This window comes from Phoca vitulina, unplaced genomic scaffold (assembly GCF_004348235.1).
Source record: "Phoca vitulina isolate PV1807 unplaced genomic scaffold, GSC_HSeal_1.0 scaffold10, whole genome shotgun sequence".
Lineage (NCBI taxonomy): Eukaryota > Metazoa > Chordata > Mammalia > Carnivora > Phocidae > Phoca > Phoca vitulina.
The window spans coordinates 31,814,389-31,834,627 of NW_022589713.1; the positions used below are offsets into that span (position 1 = coordinate 31,814,389).

Below are 20,239 nucleotides of genomic sequence, written 5' to 3' on the forward strand. Positions count from 1 at the left end.
CTAACCTTTTCAACCCTTATTTCTATTTTCATCATAAGAATACTTTCACTGCCTGTACCAAAAGAGATGATGATGAATATGAGGAATCTGTCAACTTACAAAGATATGCTAAGAGTGAAAATAGAAGCAAGTAATTGAACTTGTGCTGAGAAGGCCATTAACAAAGCCCAAAAAACAAAGTAATTTAAGAAAGACCTAACCTGAGCAACTGTGACACGGTAAGAAGGGAAAACAAAACAAGACAAAAAAAGTAAAACAAACAAAAGAAACCCTCCTACCACCAGAATGCTGAGTTGCTTTAAGTTAAGGGGGAAAAAAGTGCTCTGCAAATGGAATGCATCACTATTGTGCTTATCGGGGTCCTCTTTATTAAATTAGAAAAGAAGCAACAGATTTGAAAATTAAAGTGTAGGACTCAGAAGAAACTCGTTCAAGTTTTTAGACACTTACTTGAATTCTAATGTTCTCTTTAATAAATTCATTAAGTTTTAATGATTCCAACAAAATAATGGAATCATTAGTATTACCCAGAAAGACTCTAAATGGGAGACATGAACTCAAGACCAACCCAGTTGGATTAAATCTCTTTTCATTTTCCCTTGAAGGAGCCTGGCTCTGGGGACCTTATATAACCAGACAACCAGCTACCTTGTAGCTTTCAGACCATCCATGGAATAAATGATAACAGCAAAATGGAGGTAGTGACCAACTTACCCCTGGCACATCAGGACTACTCTTATTTCTATTGGGTCAACTTCCTTTTCTATTCTGCACCAAGGTTACAACTTTGCGGCCAAATGAATTTATTGTTCATAACAAGTCCCAAAGGCTCAGCTATAAAAAAGGAACTCTCTGACCTCAACTACTGTATTGAAAGGACCCTGCAGCAGACTCTCCTCTGAGAACTAACAAAACATTTTATATGAGCATTAATTTGAAAAACTAAAATAATCCTTTCTTTCAAAAAAAGGAAAGCAACAATAGCAACAACAACAAAGTACTCCTGGCACTTACCACTCGGCCACATGCAAATGTGACCTGGGGACTTACCGCATTAAAATTGGGGAAGAGGTTGACTGCCGCTGCCGTGTCCAGAGGAAAGGGAAGAAAGGGTTTGATATCCAGCGAAGGTTGCAGAGGAGGGGCTGGTGGACGGACCAGGGCTGGGAGAGCAGGGCTCTGGCAGGTACCACCTGCAGAGACGAGAGCAAAGGGAGCAATCAGCGACATTGTGCATGCTAAAAACAAAAACAAAAAACCATCAAGGTGTCTTTTGAGCCCAAAAGGCCAGCTTTGTGGGTCACTGGAAAAAACAAGACAGGGAGTGTAGTGGCCTCAGCTAGGAAGTGGTCAATGAGCGGATCTGCCATTAGGCAGAGGGAGCTAGTTAAGCTGCTCCCTTTCCCTCCTCAGATAGTAACTGTACAGTTGTGTAAGTAACAGTTACCATTTCCAACATTTCATACTCTACCATCTATCCTTCCTTTCTGGCCTACAGCTCTGGATTGGATCAGCAACAACTCTTTCACTAAGATCCCTTGATTCAAAAGGAAAACCCCTCCCTCCGTTGCACTCTCATCCCTCTTTGAAAACGAACTTCTACTCAGAATATGCATCGAGTCTAAGTGATTACTTTACAGAACTGCTCTTTTCCACCACATCCAAAACTCTGGCAGCAAGAAGACATGAACTTGGCATGGAAAAGAAACTTAACCACAAATACAGGCAGCCATATGTTACTGCCCTGGCAACTGGAGGATTAAAACAAGTGAACCCAGCTACAAACCAAGCAGTCCCTGAACTGTTCAGCACCCTGGCAGCTTTGAGCATTCTATGACTACCTACCTCCTTCCCAGTTGTGAGTAGGTGGAATTTAGAAGGCCACCAATGAGCAAGCAGTGGGAATATTATGCCAACAAAGACACCCTTTGCATACTAGTAGGCAACCAGCTGTTTGCAACGGAGCACCCCCACCCTTCTCCCCCACTCCCCATTATAGGGCTCCATGCACTCAGAAGCTGGAAGGAAAGAAGCCCATCTCAGTGTTCAGTCTCCCATATTTTGGTAACATTCCAAAACATCAATTTGCTCTTAATTAAAGGCTGTTTGAATCCTAGGAAACCGTTAAAATATGCCAGCATTCTTCTAATCTGAGAGGCAAGCAACAGACTGTAAAAACCTGCTGGTGAAAATCCAAGAAGCATTAGGAAAAAAAGCACAGTGGGATTTTTCCTTTCTCATGGAAAAGAACCCTAAGAGGCAGAAGAGAGAAGAGAGGCTCATGTCTGTGCCACTCACTTGCCTGCCATTTTGTTTTCAAAACAAAGTAGAGTGAGACCCATAGGAATAATCTTTAAAAATCTCACAATCACTTCTCTGGTCAACTGGACACAACCATCATCCTGCCTTCAATCAGTTATCTGAACACAAGGTAAACATTCTAAAAATGATTCCCCAATGGCAAATCTAACCCTACTAGACCAGTAGATCGGTTAACAAGGTGGGTGACTTAATGCCTACAACAGAAGCCATCAGCACAAGATGTAATTAACCATACAAAAAACCCATTAACTCTCCTATTTCCAGGTATAAAATCAGCTGGAGCCAAATTAACAAAACCAGTATTTTTACCACTCTTTTCACTTCCCTTTTAAAACATTCCTTAACAACAGCAAGGCCAACGGCAACAAGTTTGAATCAGCAAACCAATTAAAATAAAAAGTAGTACAAGTCAGAAAATAGAGGACAGATATTAAAGCAAGCATAGATAAAAGCAAAAAATAACAAGTCTACATTCACCAGAGCACACCATAAATGTGTTTTATTGTCCACCTGTCAGTATATTGAGTGTGGGTGTCTAAACTTTCTTAGAGAGAGCATCCATAAAACTTTGGTCATAGTTTTGTCTTGAGTTTAGTATTACTAAAAATTTCTTTTGATAAAAAGTTAAAGAAACAAAACAAGTTTTTGGTCAGTATGTCTTTAGAAAACTCAAAGTAAAATATGTCTGGGTGGAAATCAATGATATAGTTTAACGTGAGCACAAATAATAGTGAGCTTTAATGAATAATTTTATATTATTTTTATCTGTGTCACACATCACTCTTTGCAAAAGGTGTTCATATATATCCATTACCTTGTTTGAGTCTAAAATATCAGAAATCAAGTAAGGGCTAACATAATATTATGAAGAAAAAATAAGTTGGAAAACTCTTTGGTTGTTAATGTAGCTTCCATTGAAATGTTCCATTCTTGTAATTAAAAGAATGCAATTCAGCAGGAACATATTCTGTAATTATTTCATTTATAAGTCCCCCTCTGGTTCAGGATGACCAAAAATGTTAAAAAGATAGCTCAAGCTTATTTATTTTATCCAACACAATGAGAGGCACAAAGTTGATTGACTGCTTGATAAAGTTAAGTCCCACCTCTCTTCCTCCGAGATATGCATTTCATTTAACTTATACATGCAGCTAAAGACCTTCTCTCAATGTTGCCACTGGGTTTTCCTTAATAAGGATGCAAAAATATCAAGGAAGAGTCATAAAATTTGGGGAACCTAGGCAAATTATTTGAGCCCATCTCTTCTTAGCTGTTTGAAGAGGTAAACCAAAAAGACGGTTGGAGAGCGGAGCACATGTGTGACTACACACATTTTGGCTACTAGCTGTGCAAATACAGGTGTAGTAGGTGCTGCAGTGTGCTTCCACCGCCCCCTTCCCCAGCTCCTGGCAGAGCTGGGAAGAGCTGGTAGCTGATAACTCACACTGAGAATCTGCACACACATTGCCTTGGGCCAGAGGGTGCTGCCTCAGCCCAGGTCAAAGTCTTCCAGCGTGCAGTGACTGATTGGTAACAGGGGTGTCGTGGCTTCTTCTTTATGCCTCAAGGCAGGATGACTCTGAACCTGTACTTCTGCTCTAGACCTCCTCATAAGATCTAGGATAGACTGAGGCCTCTGTTGCGACTGCCTCACAGCTCAACTTTTCCCTCTGCCCGGTCCTGTATGCCTCACTCCTCACAGAAGATGGTCTCTAATAAAGTCTGAGTCCACTTCCAGTTCTTGGACAGCAGGGTGTAACTATTATGAGTCTAAGTGAAATGTTGAATTGCTTTATTCTAAAATAGATACTTGCCACAAAATCCATAACGCTGATACTGAGGTATAAAACTGAAGCTCTCTCTTAAAAATTATCTGTGACCACCATTTCTACTTTTAAAATTTGGATATGTCCTGAAATATTGCCTTGCACCAATCTGTACACGCTCAGCAGCAAGAATATTATTTGCAAAGAGCACAAAATCAAAATCATCAAATGAAACATATTTCATTTGTAAAGCAGGTTAAAATACTCTCCTTGAGAAAACAACTATTTCATTTCTTCATTTTTTAACAGAAACTACTGCATTTAGGATACAAATATACATTTATTATTATTTTCTTTATTATAAAATGACCTTAACAATAATAAACATCAAAATACACAATGAATTTGTAGGCATTACTATATGTTAAAAAAGAGTAGTCTTGTTGTTATTGTTTATTAACAGTGTCACTTCATTCATTGGAATGTCACACTTCTGGAAATATTGGTATTCTTGATTTGAGGAAAGCATTTTGAAGCCTCCATGAGCGGAGACTGAAAAAAAATATAAGCTCATACCTTTTATGTTTGAAACCCTACCTACCTAAGTCTAGCACCACCTCTTTCATAGCCTATGCGATTTTAACAATTAAATTATTCTGATTTCAGAGCAGTTAATATCTCTCCATATACCAAATTTCTAACATACCATGAAAGTCAGCAAATAAAAACATTCATTGAGTATAGAATGTTAGACACTAAGGTATTGAATAATTTAGGTAAATACAGTAAATAAGATAATCATTAAAGCTCACAAAATTTCTCTGTCCCTTTTTTATGTTTATTTCTGCTGGGTTATATTTAGAATTGAGAACTGAACTATGGAGCAAACATTAAATATTACCTTGGTGTATTCATAAGACAGCTGTATATTCACAAAAGTACAAACATGAATTTGAAAAAATACATGAGTAACTTACTTGTTAATAGACTAGTTGTTAATAAAGATTATGTGACAGAGTAAGATACATTCACTTCAAAAGTTTGCATTTCTGAAAATCAATTAAAATATAAATTTGGAAATGTTCATTTTAATAATTCATACAGAAAAAAAGGAATTCTAAGCCAGTTGTCACTTGAAGCCTATCTTATTAGAGATATTATGTATACAGTGCCCAGCCCAATGCGTGGCCAATTGGCGCTCACTAAGTGAGGCATGTATTTCTTAATGAACCTAATAAATTCCAAAGGAGCTGTTCAAATTCCTCCAGACACAAATTGGGGCTCTCTGAAAGCAGTCAATCAAGACAATTTTAAAAGCATGTTCATACCGTTCACTTTGTTTATTTTGACCCCTGCAGAAACAGTCTTCACAAAGAGGATACTTTGTAAATCAATATTTTGAAATACTCCTTCAGAGTGGGACAGTGTTCTTTCTGTAATATAACACTTTTAACCTTGAACTTCTGCACTTGATCCATTCAGGCACTCAGGGTTTATCAAACAGTCACAGATGTCCTGTCTGACAGCCTGACAGCTTAACCTACTACTTAATCTTTCATTTCTCCAAACGACAAAACTGAAGTTCAAAATAATCAAGGGTTGCAGCTGTTAAATATTCAAAACCGTGTATGCTTTAGGACTGGGAATCATATATATGTATATATATATATATATAACAAATATATAATTATATATACATGTATAAATATGTATATAAATATATTAACATATATGATTATTATATAATATATGAAAATATTTTTTAAGTCTACATTTATAAAAGCAGCAGAAATCCTCAATTTCCTGATCAGATAAATAATTTCCATGGTATCTTTATCCTTAACCATCAGTTTTATACACACACACACACACACACACACACACACACATATATGTATATATATAAATTTAACTATATATTTTTATTAAAAATACACATTAATTTATATATTAAATATATAAATAATTATATTTATACTTATCTACAAATATAATATATATATTTCAATAGTGAGCTATGATTAAACCAGTAAAGCACTTAGAATATTCATACCTAACAGGAAAACACCAAGAGCATTTTAAGTAGTATCAAGTCCTAAGTAGTTACTTGTGAAGCAACTATGAATTCACATGGAACACTACTCACATCTATTTCCAACTACTTCAGTTAGAATTTGCCATGTGCATTGCGGGAAGGAAAGGTGCACTAGGAATTCCGGGGTCTATGGGATGGTAGACATAAAAAATTTAGATCTGATACCACTATCATGAAGTAGAAAACAAATGAGTATTGGGGGCATAAAGGTAAAAGTTGATTTGACACAAAACACTGGCCATAGAGTGCTGTGAAATCGGCCAGCCGGCATGGGTGGGAATGAGTGTAGAGAATACAGCTAAATTTTATGAATCTACTGAGTAATTGCATGGACCATGTCTGCTATCCCTTAATTCCTTTAAAATGCACACCAACAAACTGATGGTTACCAGAGGGGAGGTGGGTGGGGGATGGGTGAAATAGGGGAAGGGGATTAAGGAGGGACTTGTGATGAGCCCTGGGTGCTGTATGTAGGTACTGAATCACTAAATTGTGCACCTTAAACTAATATTACGCTGTATGTTAACAAACTGGAATTTAAATAAAAACTTAAAAAAATAAAAAATAATAAAATGCACAACAATTCTGCATGTATCTACTGTAATACTCAATTTACGAGCTCAAAAGCCAAAGCTCTATGAAGCAAAATATCTTACTTAAAATCACACAGGTAAGAAATGGCATTTGTTGTGAATCCGAGTGACCTTAAGAATTTTCAAAGTACTGATGCAAATAGCTTTTAAATTAAAAGAACCACAAAAATCAACAAAATAGCAGTAAAAGGAACACTCTACAAAGTCAGTTTTGCCATATAAGGCAAGCAGCTCCTTTGCAGCCAGACGTAATGCATTAAAATGAGAAATCTTGAAATTTTTATTACTGCTTAAAAAAAAAAAAAAAAACCCAATAAACACATTCCTTGTAAAGACTACGATAAAGGAATATTCAGTATTTATCGCAGATATTTATCTACCATGGGAACATCCTGGCACTGCCCTATATTTGAGAAAGAATCCAGAAAGACATGCATATCATATCAGATATGTTTCAAAAGCCCTCAAGTTTGCATTCTTTAACATCTACTTGCCAAATCAGAAAAATAAATACGTGTTTGTTGTATTCCCTTGTGTGACTGCCTCTCAAATGCTCAAGGTTCTTCGTTGGGTACTTCAGTGTTATGATGATTTTTCAACTTTCTGGCTAGAAAACTTATGTTTACCATGTTCCCATAAACCCAGTGATCCAAGTCCCATTCAGTTCTGATCTTTGTTTAAATATTGTTCCCAACTGAATGATAAAACTAGAAACTTATTTTGAAATAAAATCTGGATTTAATGTGACTTTTCACATTTTTCTTCTATTACTTTCATTTCCTTCCTATTTTAGATTGTCGATTTACCTGCTAGGTTTTGGAAAGTTGACCCAGCACTTTCTCCCTCAGGATGAAGGTCCTCATTGGCCTAAAGTGACTGGCCCTTGGCAGGTCAATTCCAGTGTTAAAGCAAGGTCTGATTCACAGGCAGGTGGCAGCACTAAGCCACACAGGACGGTGGCTGCGCTCTCACATCCTGTTCTTGACCACAGAGAGGGATCAGGTGAGAATAGGAATATGAGTCAGGGCAACTGGAGCATCACTCTGGAAACACTGATTCAGAAACATTAGCCCGAGTCAATGGTCAGGACTCCATCTTAAACCATGAAAGAGAACACATGTGAGCCAGCCATGTTTCCCCTTATCCAAATTCCGTATTTTTTCATCTTACGTTGTGGTATTTTAGCATTTCAGTAAATCACCTCAAAACTCATTTTGGAAGGAACCTAAGAAGGACTAGCTAACATTGCTTTCTCTGTCACTGTCAGTGAATGTCATGACCAGAATTAAAAAAAAAAAAATGCTATTATCTAGTTGCCAATATCCTGAGTCAAGTCTTCACTAGAAGAAAAGTAGAATCTCTTATTTATTTAGCTAACTGTCATGACAATTTCTGGTGCCTGGGAAACACTGCAGAAAAATCTGTTAGTACTGTCAGAGTAAGGAGTTTTAGGCTTTTACTCCTGTACTTCAGCCCCTCTGTCAAAGGGTACATAACTCAGGATTAGTACCTGCTCACAGGAAGTCAAAAGATTTTGCTTGAAAAATTCCTCTCAACTCAGTACCAGGGACATAAGATGTAAAAATGTAAAATTTTCCTCAAGAGGAATTGCCCAAGATTTAATTTCACAAAATAAATTATAAGTAGTAATAAAGATGCTCTAGTACCAAGGTGTCCAATACGGTAGTCATTAGCCATGTGTGGCTATTTTAAATAAAAATTAGTAAAATTAAAAATCCAGTTTCTCAGCCACACTAGCCACATTTAAATGCTGAATAGCCACATGTGGCTAGAGGCTACCATGTCGTATGCAGCAGTTAGAAAACATTTCTATCATCGCAGAAGGTTCTATTGGCCCATTACAGCTCCAGAGCAAAGCCAACATTTTTGAGTGATGAGTAATTTACAGATAAGGTGCCTGATACAGCCTGTTTCAGAATGTCTTGCTGATCAGAGAGAAAGTCTTGCTTTCTCCTGGTTTCTTCTCCGTCTGGGATTGAGGAGGAAAGCTTTCCAAGAGCCAAATGTGGCCACTGTCAGAAGGCAGACACTGTTGGAATCATACGAAAAAGGATTACTTGTCCACTCCTGGAGAAAACAATGGCCAATATGAATCTTTATGTGTGATCAATGATGATAATACTCAATGAGAAACCTAATTAAAAAAAAAAATGTTTAATGCTAAAATCAATATTAATGAATAATGAGTGCTTTGGATAAAAATGATACCACATTTTCAAACCAAGGATGCAAAAAGAGCCAGTCCTAGGGCAAATGAATGTTTATTCATATCTGATACTCTTTGAGAGTGCTATCACAACACTTTTATTTAATGAAACAAAGTGTGTCACAATGCAGTTGCAGTAAGAGCCAAGTGTTGAAATCCAGCTAACATAGGCAGTTAAACCTGCCTAACTACATCTGTCTCTCAGGGTAATTTTGCTCATAATATCTAGGTTTTAGTCACCTCACTCTAAAGAGGTCCTTGGCATTGCTGTTCCATGATCTGTGCCTTTCAACTGGGACTTACCTGCATGAACCTTCCTATGCCTGTAGAGCTGGACATGCAGTTCCTCCAGAGCCTGATAAATATCTTCCCTCATGTTTTTTTTTTTTTTTTTTTCTTCTTCTCATAATTGTGTTGCATTCTTTGTTTCATCTCCAAGTCCTTGCCAATCTGTGTAGATACTAAATGTGATCCAAGGTATTAATAAAACGTCTCCTGAGCTTAAATGGTGTGGTGTAGTTCTCCCAGTACTATTAAAATGAGTTAAATAAGGGGGCACCTGGGTAGTTCAGTTGGTTAAGTGGCTGCCTTCGGCTCAGATCTTGATCCCAGCTGGGGTCCTGGGTGGGAGTGAGCCCTGTGTCCCTCAGGCTCCCTGCTCAGCGGAGAGCCTGCTTCTCCCTCTCCCTCTGCCCCTGCTCTTCTGTCTCCCTCTCAATCTCAAATAAATAAATAAAATCTTTAAAAAACAATAAAACAAAATGAGTTAAGTAAGAATTACACACCACCTCCATTTATCTTAAGTAGTATTTTTATTATGTAAATGGTGAAGCTATTAGTTGACAAGAAGAGCAAATCTAAGAGAAGAAGACAAGCTAAGTTTTTGACCTAATGAACCTGAGGTCTAAGTGGAAAAGTAGCCATTGGATAAGAGGGCCCACTGCTTAGAGGCCAGTTCTGGGCAGATTCCACTCTGAGCAAACACTGGAGAGTCATCAGATAGGAAATCTGGACATGAGAAAGATTTCCCTGGGAAGCATTAGAAGAGGCCCGGGCCTAAGCCTACACCTTGACAATCCGATCCTTAGCCCAGTGAGAAAGACCCAGAAGGACTGGAAAGAGCAAGATGAGAGGGGGAGAATATGTCTGCCTAGAGGCAAACTAACCAGCAACTTCCTGGAAGAAGAGAACATAAATGGGGACTAAACTATCAGAGAACATTTTTTTAAAGATTTTATTTATTTATTCATGAAGATAGAGAAAGAGAGGCAGAGGGAGAAGCCTGATGCGGGACTCCATCCCAGGACCCCAGGATCATGACATGAGCCGAAGGCAGATGCTTAACCAACTGAGCCACCCAGGCACCCTAAACTAACAGAGTTTATTGGTGTGTATTGCTAAAAGGCAAGGAACATTTTATCATATATTTTTAGTCCAATTTTTAGACCAATAATTAGTTCAATTAAGCTTCCATTGTTGATTCTTTTCTTTAAAAAAAAAAAAAACTAAATACATGGTCTAAACATAAAAGGCTCTAATCTGTTTATAACATAATTTTATTAGCATTTTCTCTCAACATAAGTTTCTTAACCATGGATTTCATTTTTAGGTGTGAATTTATTCTGTCTTTTAAACAACTCCCTTTTCCTCCATCAGCCTAAAAGCAATTACATTTCAGCTCCTGCACAAGGGGAACTGTGCAGAGAACTCTACGTAGTATATAGCTCCTTTGTCCTTTCATAGCCTTTTGAATTAAAAAAAAAAAAAAGGAATAATGATGAGGTTAAAGACAATTGCTCAAGGTCACACCATTAGTAAGGTGTAACGCCAAAATTTGACACCAAACATTCTGCTTCCAGAGTTTAAGCCATTATAGCTACATTTTATTCAGATATTGCCATTTTTTTGATGACGTGTAAAAGAGAACAACAAATTCTATAAACAAAAAACTGATTTAAATTAAACTTTGCCAAAGCAAATCAAATGAATGTGTACTGAGAGGGACTCATTTGTAAGGCACTGGAATATTCAAGAAGCAATTTCAGTTTCTTGCTCCATTGGTGCTTATAATCCAGTATATTGCATATTATGCATATATTGAATCTACCAGATACCATAACGCAATAGACTGAATGTTTGTGCCCCTCCCTAAATTAATATGTTGAAACCCAGCCCCCAGTGTGATGGTATTTGGAGGTGGGGCCTTTGGCCGTGTTTAGGTCATGAGGGTGGAGCCCTTAAGAATGGGATTAGTGCCTTTACTGAAGAGGCCCCAGAAAGAATCCTGCCCCTTCCACATGTGAGGCAGAAGTCTGTGCACCAGAAAGTAGGCCTTACCAGACACCAAATCTGCCTGTGCTTTGATCTTGGACTTACCAGGCTCCAGAACTGTGAGAAATAAATGGCTGTTAATTATAAGCCACCCAGTCCGTGGTATTCCATTAAAGCAGCCTGAATGAACTAAGCAGATGCATTCATCCAAAGATACCATTTTTTCTGTTTGAATTAACCTGTTACTGGTTTAGTTTTCCCTTTCACTTCATCTACACAGTCCAGAAGAGCAAAGTAGAAGTTAAACTTACATCCATCATAATTAATTCAATTGAATTTAAGACTAATATCTGTTAGAGCATTCACTTGATTGTGAATGTTTTCATTCAATGTTTCACTGCGATTTTTTTCCCCACATTTCAATTGAATTTTCTTTCATAACAGTTATGACACAGAATTCCTAGGAAATGCAGCTGGATTAACACTGGGTGACATTGAGAAATAATGTGTCACTATCACCATCACCAAATAAAAATAAGATATATTAAAAAGAGTGACAATCACATTTTTGCTGTCTTAAGGGGCCTACACTTGGCACATCCCATTCGTAGCACCTCTTAGCTTCTAAGGTGTAGGAACTGTGAGTTCTGATTTCCATTGCGTTGGTGAACATTCTTACAAATCCTATAATAGCAAAAAGAAATTCTGATTTCAGTTTCCTCAAGAACATTCCCTGTGGAGCTGACATGTGCTCTGTTTAGTCTCGGCCCCAATGTGATTGTTTCTTCTGGCAGGTTTTGCTTAAAACAAACCTAACTTTATATTTTCTTCTAATTCTGAAACATTTGGTCCTTGGAAGAGATATAAAATCAGTTACTATCAGAATTGTAGTAATTATAGTGTCCTGAAAATGACTGGCTTTAAAATGGAAGAAAAATAAAATGTCCATAAGTGATTGTAAGTGAGAAGATACACATAGCCATATTTTATTTTTATAAGAAGTCCTGTCATTTTGAGCACTTTTTATATTCTAAGTTCTGTGCTAGATGGCAATTTATATACATTATTTATGTAAACAATGAAGATATCCTTGTTCTCATTATACAGATGAAGAAACAGAGACTTAGTGAGATCCATTTACTGAAGATAAACCACCTTGTTAAGTGGTAGAGCCAAGAAGAATTAGAAACCAGAGATGTCTGATTCCAAAGCCCATATTCTTTGATTATATTACACCCTTCTTCCTCTCAAATACCTACCAAGTTGTGATTCCCACCAATGTGAAAGAGGTACTGATGGAAACAGAAATTGCCTCTGAGTGAAGGACCTAAGTTTTCACATTCAAATAGCTAGGAGGGAGCAGATACAGGATTTACAAATCCAGAAAAAAAAAAAAAAAAAAAAACAGAAATTGCTTGTAGCCTCAGGGAGGAGAAAGTCATCATACCAAGGTTATGGAGCCATCACCAAAACGTAACACAGAATGAAAAGGGACATCTATAATGTGATAAAATAAAAGACATCATAAAATACTGCAGTTAAAAACGAGGATTAAAGTGAAACTAAAATGAAGGGGAAGCAAATAATCCCTAGGAGCTGTTACTGCTGGGAGCCATGTTGGGAGAGATGATGGGCAGTAAAGGATCCATCTGAGAGAATCTTCTGGAGTGGCCCTGAACTCAGAGAATACCAGGCTCTGGCCAAAAGTCCAAGACCAGAGACCAAGGGAAACAAGAGAACACAGATTTTTTTCTGCTTACCATAATCAACTTTTCACCCTCCTATGAATTCCAGCCTAAATTATTTAGTTCTTTGCTTGCCATGAGGTACATATACATCCTGATTTGTGCTACTAATACCCATTGATTTGACTCAACTCAGACTGAGCCAGAACTGACTGGCTAATGTAGGGCATCACAGAAATTGTCTCTGATTTTTCTTTGACTACAAATTTACTAGAAGCTCATCTTCTTATTAGAAGAATTAGAATTTGAGTATCCAGATAGCACAGGCCTAAATAAATTTTGAAGAGAAATATTTAATTTAGCCATTAGGATAAAATATTCCAGTAATTAAATCGTACTCTGCTGGTGTGTGGTGGCCTATATGCGCTGAATTATTCAATTTCAAATAATAACAATAAACATTAAAATAATAATAATAACCACTCTCAATTTTTGAGCACTTTATATATACATAGGATTTTAATTTTCACAATCTGTTAACTCTTAGTAATTTAATTTTTATAGTAGTGAAACTGAGGCTGTATGAAATTAAATACTTTGGTGCAGCTAATTCAAAGTAGGAAGGCAACCACTAATGACAGATTTCAATATTCCTGCTCTTGGTAAAAATCATATTCTATCCATTGTCCCCATAAGCCAAGGATACAAATCCATGATGCTGCTTTCTTTTCTAGTACTCAGGGCATAGTTACCAATCAATCATATATTTAGTTGGGACCTCAGAATCCTTCCAACACAACATACCAGTATCTAATTCAGTTGATCAAAGTTTGCTACCCCCAACAGGATACTCAAAATGACTTAAACATGATGACATTAAGGCATCCTAAACTCTGCTCTTATCAATCAGGTTAGAAGACACCTGGAAATGCTTTGTAAGCGTGGGAAGATGGACAGTGGAAGCACCCTCATGGTGTCCTTATACCAAGCTATTTGGCGAAGTGTTCAGCCTTCTCTGGGTTAGAATCTGGTGAGAGGACAAAGAAGGGCATTTAACTTCTCTGCCAAAGCTTGCCCAGGTTATGAGGACAACTGGAGATTTGCACTTGCTCCTCAATGAGTAGGAGATTTCCATTCCTTGGCTTTCTGCAACAGTGACTGTAGACATAGTGAATATGTTTTGTGAGATCCCCTCCTGACTCGGATGTGATTGAACACCTTGAGAATATACAGCTTCCTCATAGCTATTCTTCCTCATTGATCTGTCTCAGAGAGTGGAAACCTGTGGACTGACCTGATCAATGTAAACCCAGAAAGGTCGGTGTTAAACAAAAGAACTACCGACCCAAAAAAGAAACTGGAGAAGGGGTTCTGATCACAGACACGGAGAATTGGAGTTAGTCCTTTTAAATTCGTGGGCCTGTTTGCCTTAAATTGTAAAGATTATTTTGTGCTTTTGAAAGGACATTAATCCCAAAGGAAGAACAAAACAGAATGAGTCAAATTGCTTTGAGCAGGAATGCCTGCTGAGAGAGGAGAGAAATTTCTGCAAGAAGCGTCTCTTCTGAAATTGCCCCTGCATTTTCCTGAATGATTCTGATCTGTCCTGCATATCATTTTCAAAAGTCATTATGCCTTCCAAGAGCTAACTATCTGTCTCCCATGTTATCAATGTCATTATGACCTTTTCTTGCCTATTCATACCAGTGAGGGGCTTCATCATATAACTGAGATAAGGAAAATACTTGTTTAATTTTTTTCACATTTGTGTCATTTAACTCCTCCCTGCCCTTCAAGGTTTAGCTGAAATGCCACTTCTCCCTCCCCCTGTCCATTTAGCACCAAAATCAATTTTATCTTTTGCAAACTTCCACAGAATATTTTAAGTAGTTATGAGAACAGGCTTTATCATCAGAAACCTGAATCCAAATTCCAACATTTTCATGTCCTAAGGAACTTAACACCTATGTAGTTTCTTCTCCTATAGATTAAGGAAAATAACAGCTAAATCACAGGATTTAAGGATTACATGAGAAATATTTAACAGAGTAAATACTAAATTATAGTAACTCTTCTTATTGTTGTTTTCATTATTATTTTATTTAAATGATAGGAAATAAATTGATATACAATATTTTATGAAATTTGATTTCATTGAAGTTATTGTTGAAATCATTAATCATTATGTTGGGTCTTATTTTTTATTTACTAGTGGAGTTATTTGGCTATGGCATAAAAAGCTTTTGAAGGGGAGTGTTCATGTCTGTGTTACCTTAATTTTTCTCATGATGCCTAATGAAGTGCTTTGAAATTTATGGGCAGTTAAGTGTTCTTGAGTGAATGAATAAATGAATGGATAAATAAGACATCGTTTCTCTGAAAACTAATCCAAAGAGAGTAAATGGAAATGGCAAACTACATTTAATTTCATTAATACTATTTGGTTCATTCCTACTAAGAACATGAAATATTCACTGATGCCTGTTTTCAATGTATAAGCACTGTGGTGGTAGGAATAGGAAATAATATTAAAAAGAGAGGAGTGAAAAGGAAAGAAGGGAGGAAGGAAGGAACAGGAGAGGGGGTGTTAGGAAAGACAATCTGGGGAATGATCAAATTCAAATCAGATATGCAAATGACCCGCTTGACCTAGACAGAGCTGTTACTGAAACAACCTGTAAAGAAAATGGAAACTACCCAAAAAGATGTCCTATACGGAAACACCCACTCTTCGAAGAGCTCGTGGTAACCCACAGAAGTATTTCTATCTTTTAATTTATTTTATTTTTTTTAAGATTTATTTATTTATTTATTTATTTATTTAACAGAGAGAGAGAGAGAGAGAGAGAGAGCACTAGCAGGGGAAGTGGCAGGCAGAGGGAGAAGCAGGCTCCCCGCTGAGCAAGGAGCCTGATGTGAGACTCTATCTCAGGACCCTGGGATCATGACCCGAGCTGAAAGCAGATGCTTAACCGACTGAGCCACCCAGGCGTCCCTATTTCTATCTTCTAAATTGGAAAGTAATTAAGTGCATGACATTATCTGACAAAGTATTGCATGAGACAGAGACCAGCTCTGTGTCTAAAATAGCTGACTCAGAATCTAGCATGGAAACATTTACTATTATTTTTGGTCAGTGGAAAAATGGACATAATACTGATTCACAGTCATCCCTGCTTAGCTTTGTTTTTAATTACTTCCTTGCTCAGTCACCTCTTCTCTCTTATTGCCCCTCACTTCTCTGTCCTCTCGGATTTACTTCTTGGCACGTTCATTCTCTCTTACAAACATTCATCAAATATTTATTGGTTGCCCACTGTCATGAATGCACTGGGTAAGTTTTAATAAAAGTAAATATGATCCCAAGCCCTTTAAATAAAGATAAAACGAAAGCAATAGCCAGGGAATGAGCACATTCTTTTTTCCATCCCTATTCTCTTCAGCAACCCCTTTGGAAAAATAGTTTTCTCTTATTTAATAAAATATTTCTCTGAACCATCAAGTAAAAACAAGGACAATTTGTTAATATTAGCATTTATTAACAAAAGCAAACCAGCTTCTCACTGAACATTGGTTGGCCTTACTTTGGTCTTTGCTCCATATTTTCATATAGTTTGAAGCCCATCTTCTTCTTTTCTTTTTTTTTAGTAAAGAGCCATGTGTGATGTTTAATTAACAATATCAGATATGACTGGCACTTTTTTTTTTAACCAAAACGTCACATGTCCTGGTATTCACATGGACTGGAATCAAGGCCACTTAATTTTATGAGTAGCTTTCTTGTCCATTTGCTACATTTTCACAACTATTCCAGACAGACAGTTTTAGATGGCATATTGGCACTGGGGAAATCTTGATAATAATTGTTTATGGCAGTCCTGCTTGTAGCTGAAGAATTCAATTAGTCTAGCCAAAATTTTAGTTGGCTCTTTTTGTCAAATACCTCTAGCCAAATCATGAGTGCTACCCAATTCCTTTCTTTTCTGTTCTTATACACAAGCTCACAATCTTATATTTCTTCTTCCCCACAGAAAGCCATGTTGTATGCTCAGCCTTTCTTTAATGCCCACTGCCACAAAGCCAGGTAGATGTTTTGGAGAGTCTGTATTTTCATTTTTAATTTTGTCCTCCATTTTCAATTGTCCTTGGCTACATTTTCATTTAGCTAGTCTGGGTAGGATCTCAACTGATTGATAAATTCCAACTATAGATATGAGCATAGTGGAACTGTTTGCAAAGAACTCAGACTCTCCCATCACATTTCAGAGTATTATACTGTTACAAAATATCTGAAGTCCTTCACTGATAACATAAGAATATGGTAAAGTAAATCTTCTTCAAAACATGTTTATTTTTATTTTAAAAAAGTCATATGTTCAGAGAGCCTATGTGAATAGAGTCCATGAATAAAACCCTACATTTCTGGCACATGGGATGCAAATTTGATTGGCATGGAGCAAATTATATTATTCATTATGTTTCTGGAAAGGTAAAGGCTGTACAATTGGTAAATTAAAAGTGATTATTTCAGTAATGAGATATTTCAAATGAGCAGGCTTAAATCTGCTAAAGGAAATGGCAGGGCGTACCTCAAGAGGCAAGCTTAGGAAAACTGGCTCTTCCTCAAAGACATCCATAATACCAAAGGCACAAATGTACATCACAGATAAAGTGGGGTAGAAGGGAAAGCAAAAGGGACAGAACAATAGCTCTGCATGTATTTGCAACCCATACAAAAAACATGTGTTCTGGAAGAATCCAGACAAAGAACGATAAAAGAAATACAAAAAGTTGAAACAAAACAACCACACAAAAAACAATCGTGCATATTTTTAGTGTCACAAATCGGAAAATACCAAGACTAAGGCTCAAACTCAATATGACTAAAAGAAAGGGAAAGCAGAGATTTCATTGACTGATTCACAGGATGGACAGAAATGAAAAAAGAAAGCTTGTAAATTAGAGTTGGGCACCTATAATATGTTGAACCAATTGGTTGGCCAACTAAAAATATCAAATGCCAGTGAAAAGCACCCAGTATACTACATGTTTAACATTAATGAGTCCAGCCTCAGAACATAAGAATTAATCATACTAAGCCTGATTGTTGGACTGATTCTGGAGAGAAAAGGGTGTAAAGTAAGGCATTAGGCCACATTTAGTGAACTTCAAACAAAGGTAAGGTCAAAAGAAACACAATTACATAGAAATCTTCACAAAATAAAAAGCTAAAGTCTGGACTCCTGGAAGGTTCATTTGTTTATTGTTCTGTTTTATTTTAATGTTGCCAGAAAGATTAGTTAAGTATGTTCACGGTCTAACAGCTTATGAAAGAAGTGCACACCCTAGTAAATATCCAAAGCAGAGAAAAGGACATGATTCAAGGGTAGGCACATAGAAAAAGAGAAGGAATGGGGAAAAGCTAAAGTTATTGGCAATGTTTGCCTGCAGGTAAGAGACTCAGTGTGACTTAATAGCCTCCGACTATTTGAAAAGTAATATAAGAAGGATGGTGAACAGATGTTCTCCATTTTCACTTAAGACAGAAAAAGCAGACAGAGGACTGAAAGTGCAGAGGATGAATACGAAAAGTTATTTTAGTTGCAACCATGTCTGGAGGAAATGGCACACTTTCAGGTCCTCTAATAGGAATAACTATCAAGGTTTAAAAACTTTTTAAAAATGAGCTTCTAAATCTCATCTGCAATTTTGTAGGATTTATATGGGAAGACATAAAAAAATCAGGACGAGCGAGAATAGGATGGGACTTAAACAATCAAGTAATCGACTCCCTGAGCAGGGGTAGGCAAACTTTTTTTTTTATTTTTGAAATAGCCAAATAATAAATATTCTAGGCTTTGTGAACCATATGGTCTATACTATAATTCCACCACTGTAGTGCGAAGGCAGACACAGATAATATTTAAACCAACGGACATGACTATGTTCCAATAAAATTTTATTGACTAAAACAGTCATCACACCTGATTTAGTTCTCTGCCACCAGCTGTAAGTTTGCTGACCCTGCTCTAAAGTGTTGGTTCTCAAACTTTGTGAGCATCAGAAGTACCTGGAGGATTTGTTAAAACACAGACTCTTGAGACCAAGCTCTACTTAGAGTTTCTGACGGAGTCTTGAGTAAGCCTGCTAATTTGCATGTTTTACTCATTGACAGACAATGCTGATGCTGCTGGTCCAGGGAGCATACACTAAGAACCCTGAGGCCAGAGAATGGAATTGATAAGCCCAAGGTCCAGGCGGGAGTATGTGTGTCTATGTGTGTTGAGCAGAATACTAAGATGGCCCTAAGATTTCCTGCATCCCTGTGTACACACTGTGCATAATCCCCAGGACTGTGAATTTGGTGGGTATTACTCCCGTGATCATGTTACTCTACGTGACATGACCTCAGAATCGGAGGATTGGGCCTGAGCTAATCACAGGTGCCCTTTAAAAGCAAAGAACATTCTCCTGCTGGCCACAGAAGCACCAAAAGGATTCAGTGTGCTGTTGCTGGCTTGTAGCTAGAGGCCATACAGTTAAGGAATTCAGAACAGGAGCAGGCTCACAGGAGCAAGGAAACAGAGACCTCAGTCCTACAGCCATAGGAATGGAATTCTGCCAGCAAGAATGAGCTTAGAAACAGATTTTTATTTTTTCCTCCGAAGTCTCCAGATTAGTCCAGCCAACATCTTGATTTCAGCCTTATGACACTCTGAGCAGAGAACACAACCACACCAGTGCTAGACTTCTGACCAACAAAACTGTGAACTAATAAATGAGTATTATTTTAAGCCTCCAAATTCCTGGTAAATTTATTACTGAGTAATAGAAATCTAACCCTGTGTGAGGTGTATGTCCCAACTTAGACCTAAACCTCCCCCATTGAACCAGTTATATATCTACCACCAGACATCATTATCAAGTCCAACAAAAACCAGACATGTTCTGCTCCACCCCCTGTCCCCTTTACACACATACTCCCCCAAGCACTGTGTTTAGGAAGCATCTCTCTTGGATTAAAAACTTCTCCAGCTGCTCAGTTCCCTCTTCTGGTCAGGAGCTAAAAGAAACTTAGGTAGTAAATAGCTTATATGTTTGGCAAGCTTAGCCACACTAAACCTAAAAATAGTTAATTGTTTTTTATCTTTCCGAGGAGTTTATGTTCTTTAGCATCTAATTTGAGCTGATCCTGACTATTTCAATGATGGAACCCCCTTAAGAATCTTTAATAAACCCCAAATTCATAAGAAGTTCAAAAATACCCTCAACAGTTAAGT

General features: G+C 37.3%; 1 protein-coding gene across 5 annotated transcripts in view; it reads right to left on the reverse strand.

The window, feature by feature from the left end:
• Positions 1 to 20,239, reverse strand: part of ZNF385D (zinc finger protein 385D) — an 886,773-nt gene that overhangs the window by 217,744 nt on the left and 648,790 nt on the right. For all 5 annotated transcript variants that reach the window (XM_032408786.1, XM_032408787.1, XM_032408790.1 and 2 more), the window contains one exon: positions 1,051 to 1,193. In XM_032408786.1, coding sequence (XP_032264677.1) covers positions 1,051 to 1,193 — 143 coding nt within the window. The remainder of the gene's footprint in view (positions 1 to 1,050; positions 1,194 to 20,239) is intronic.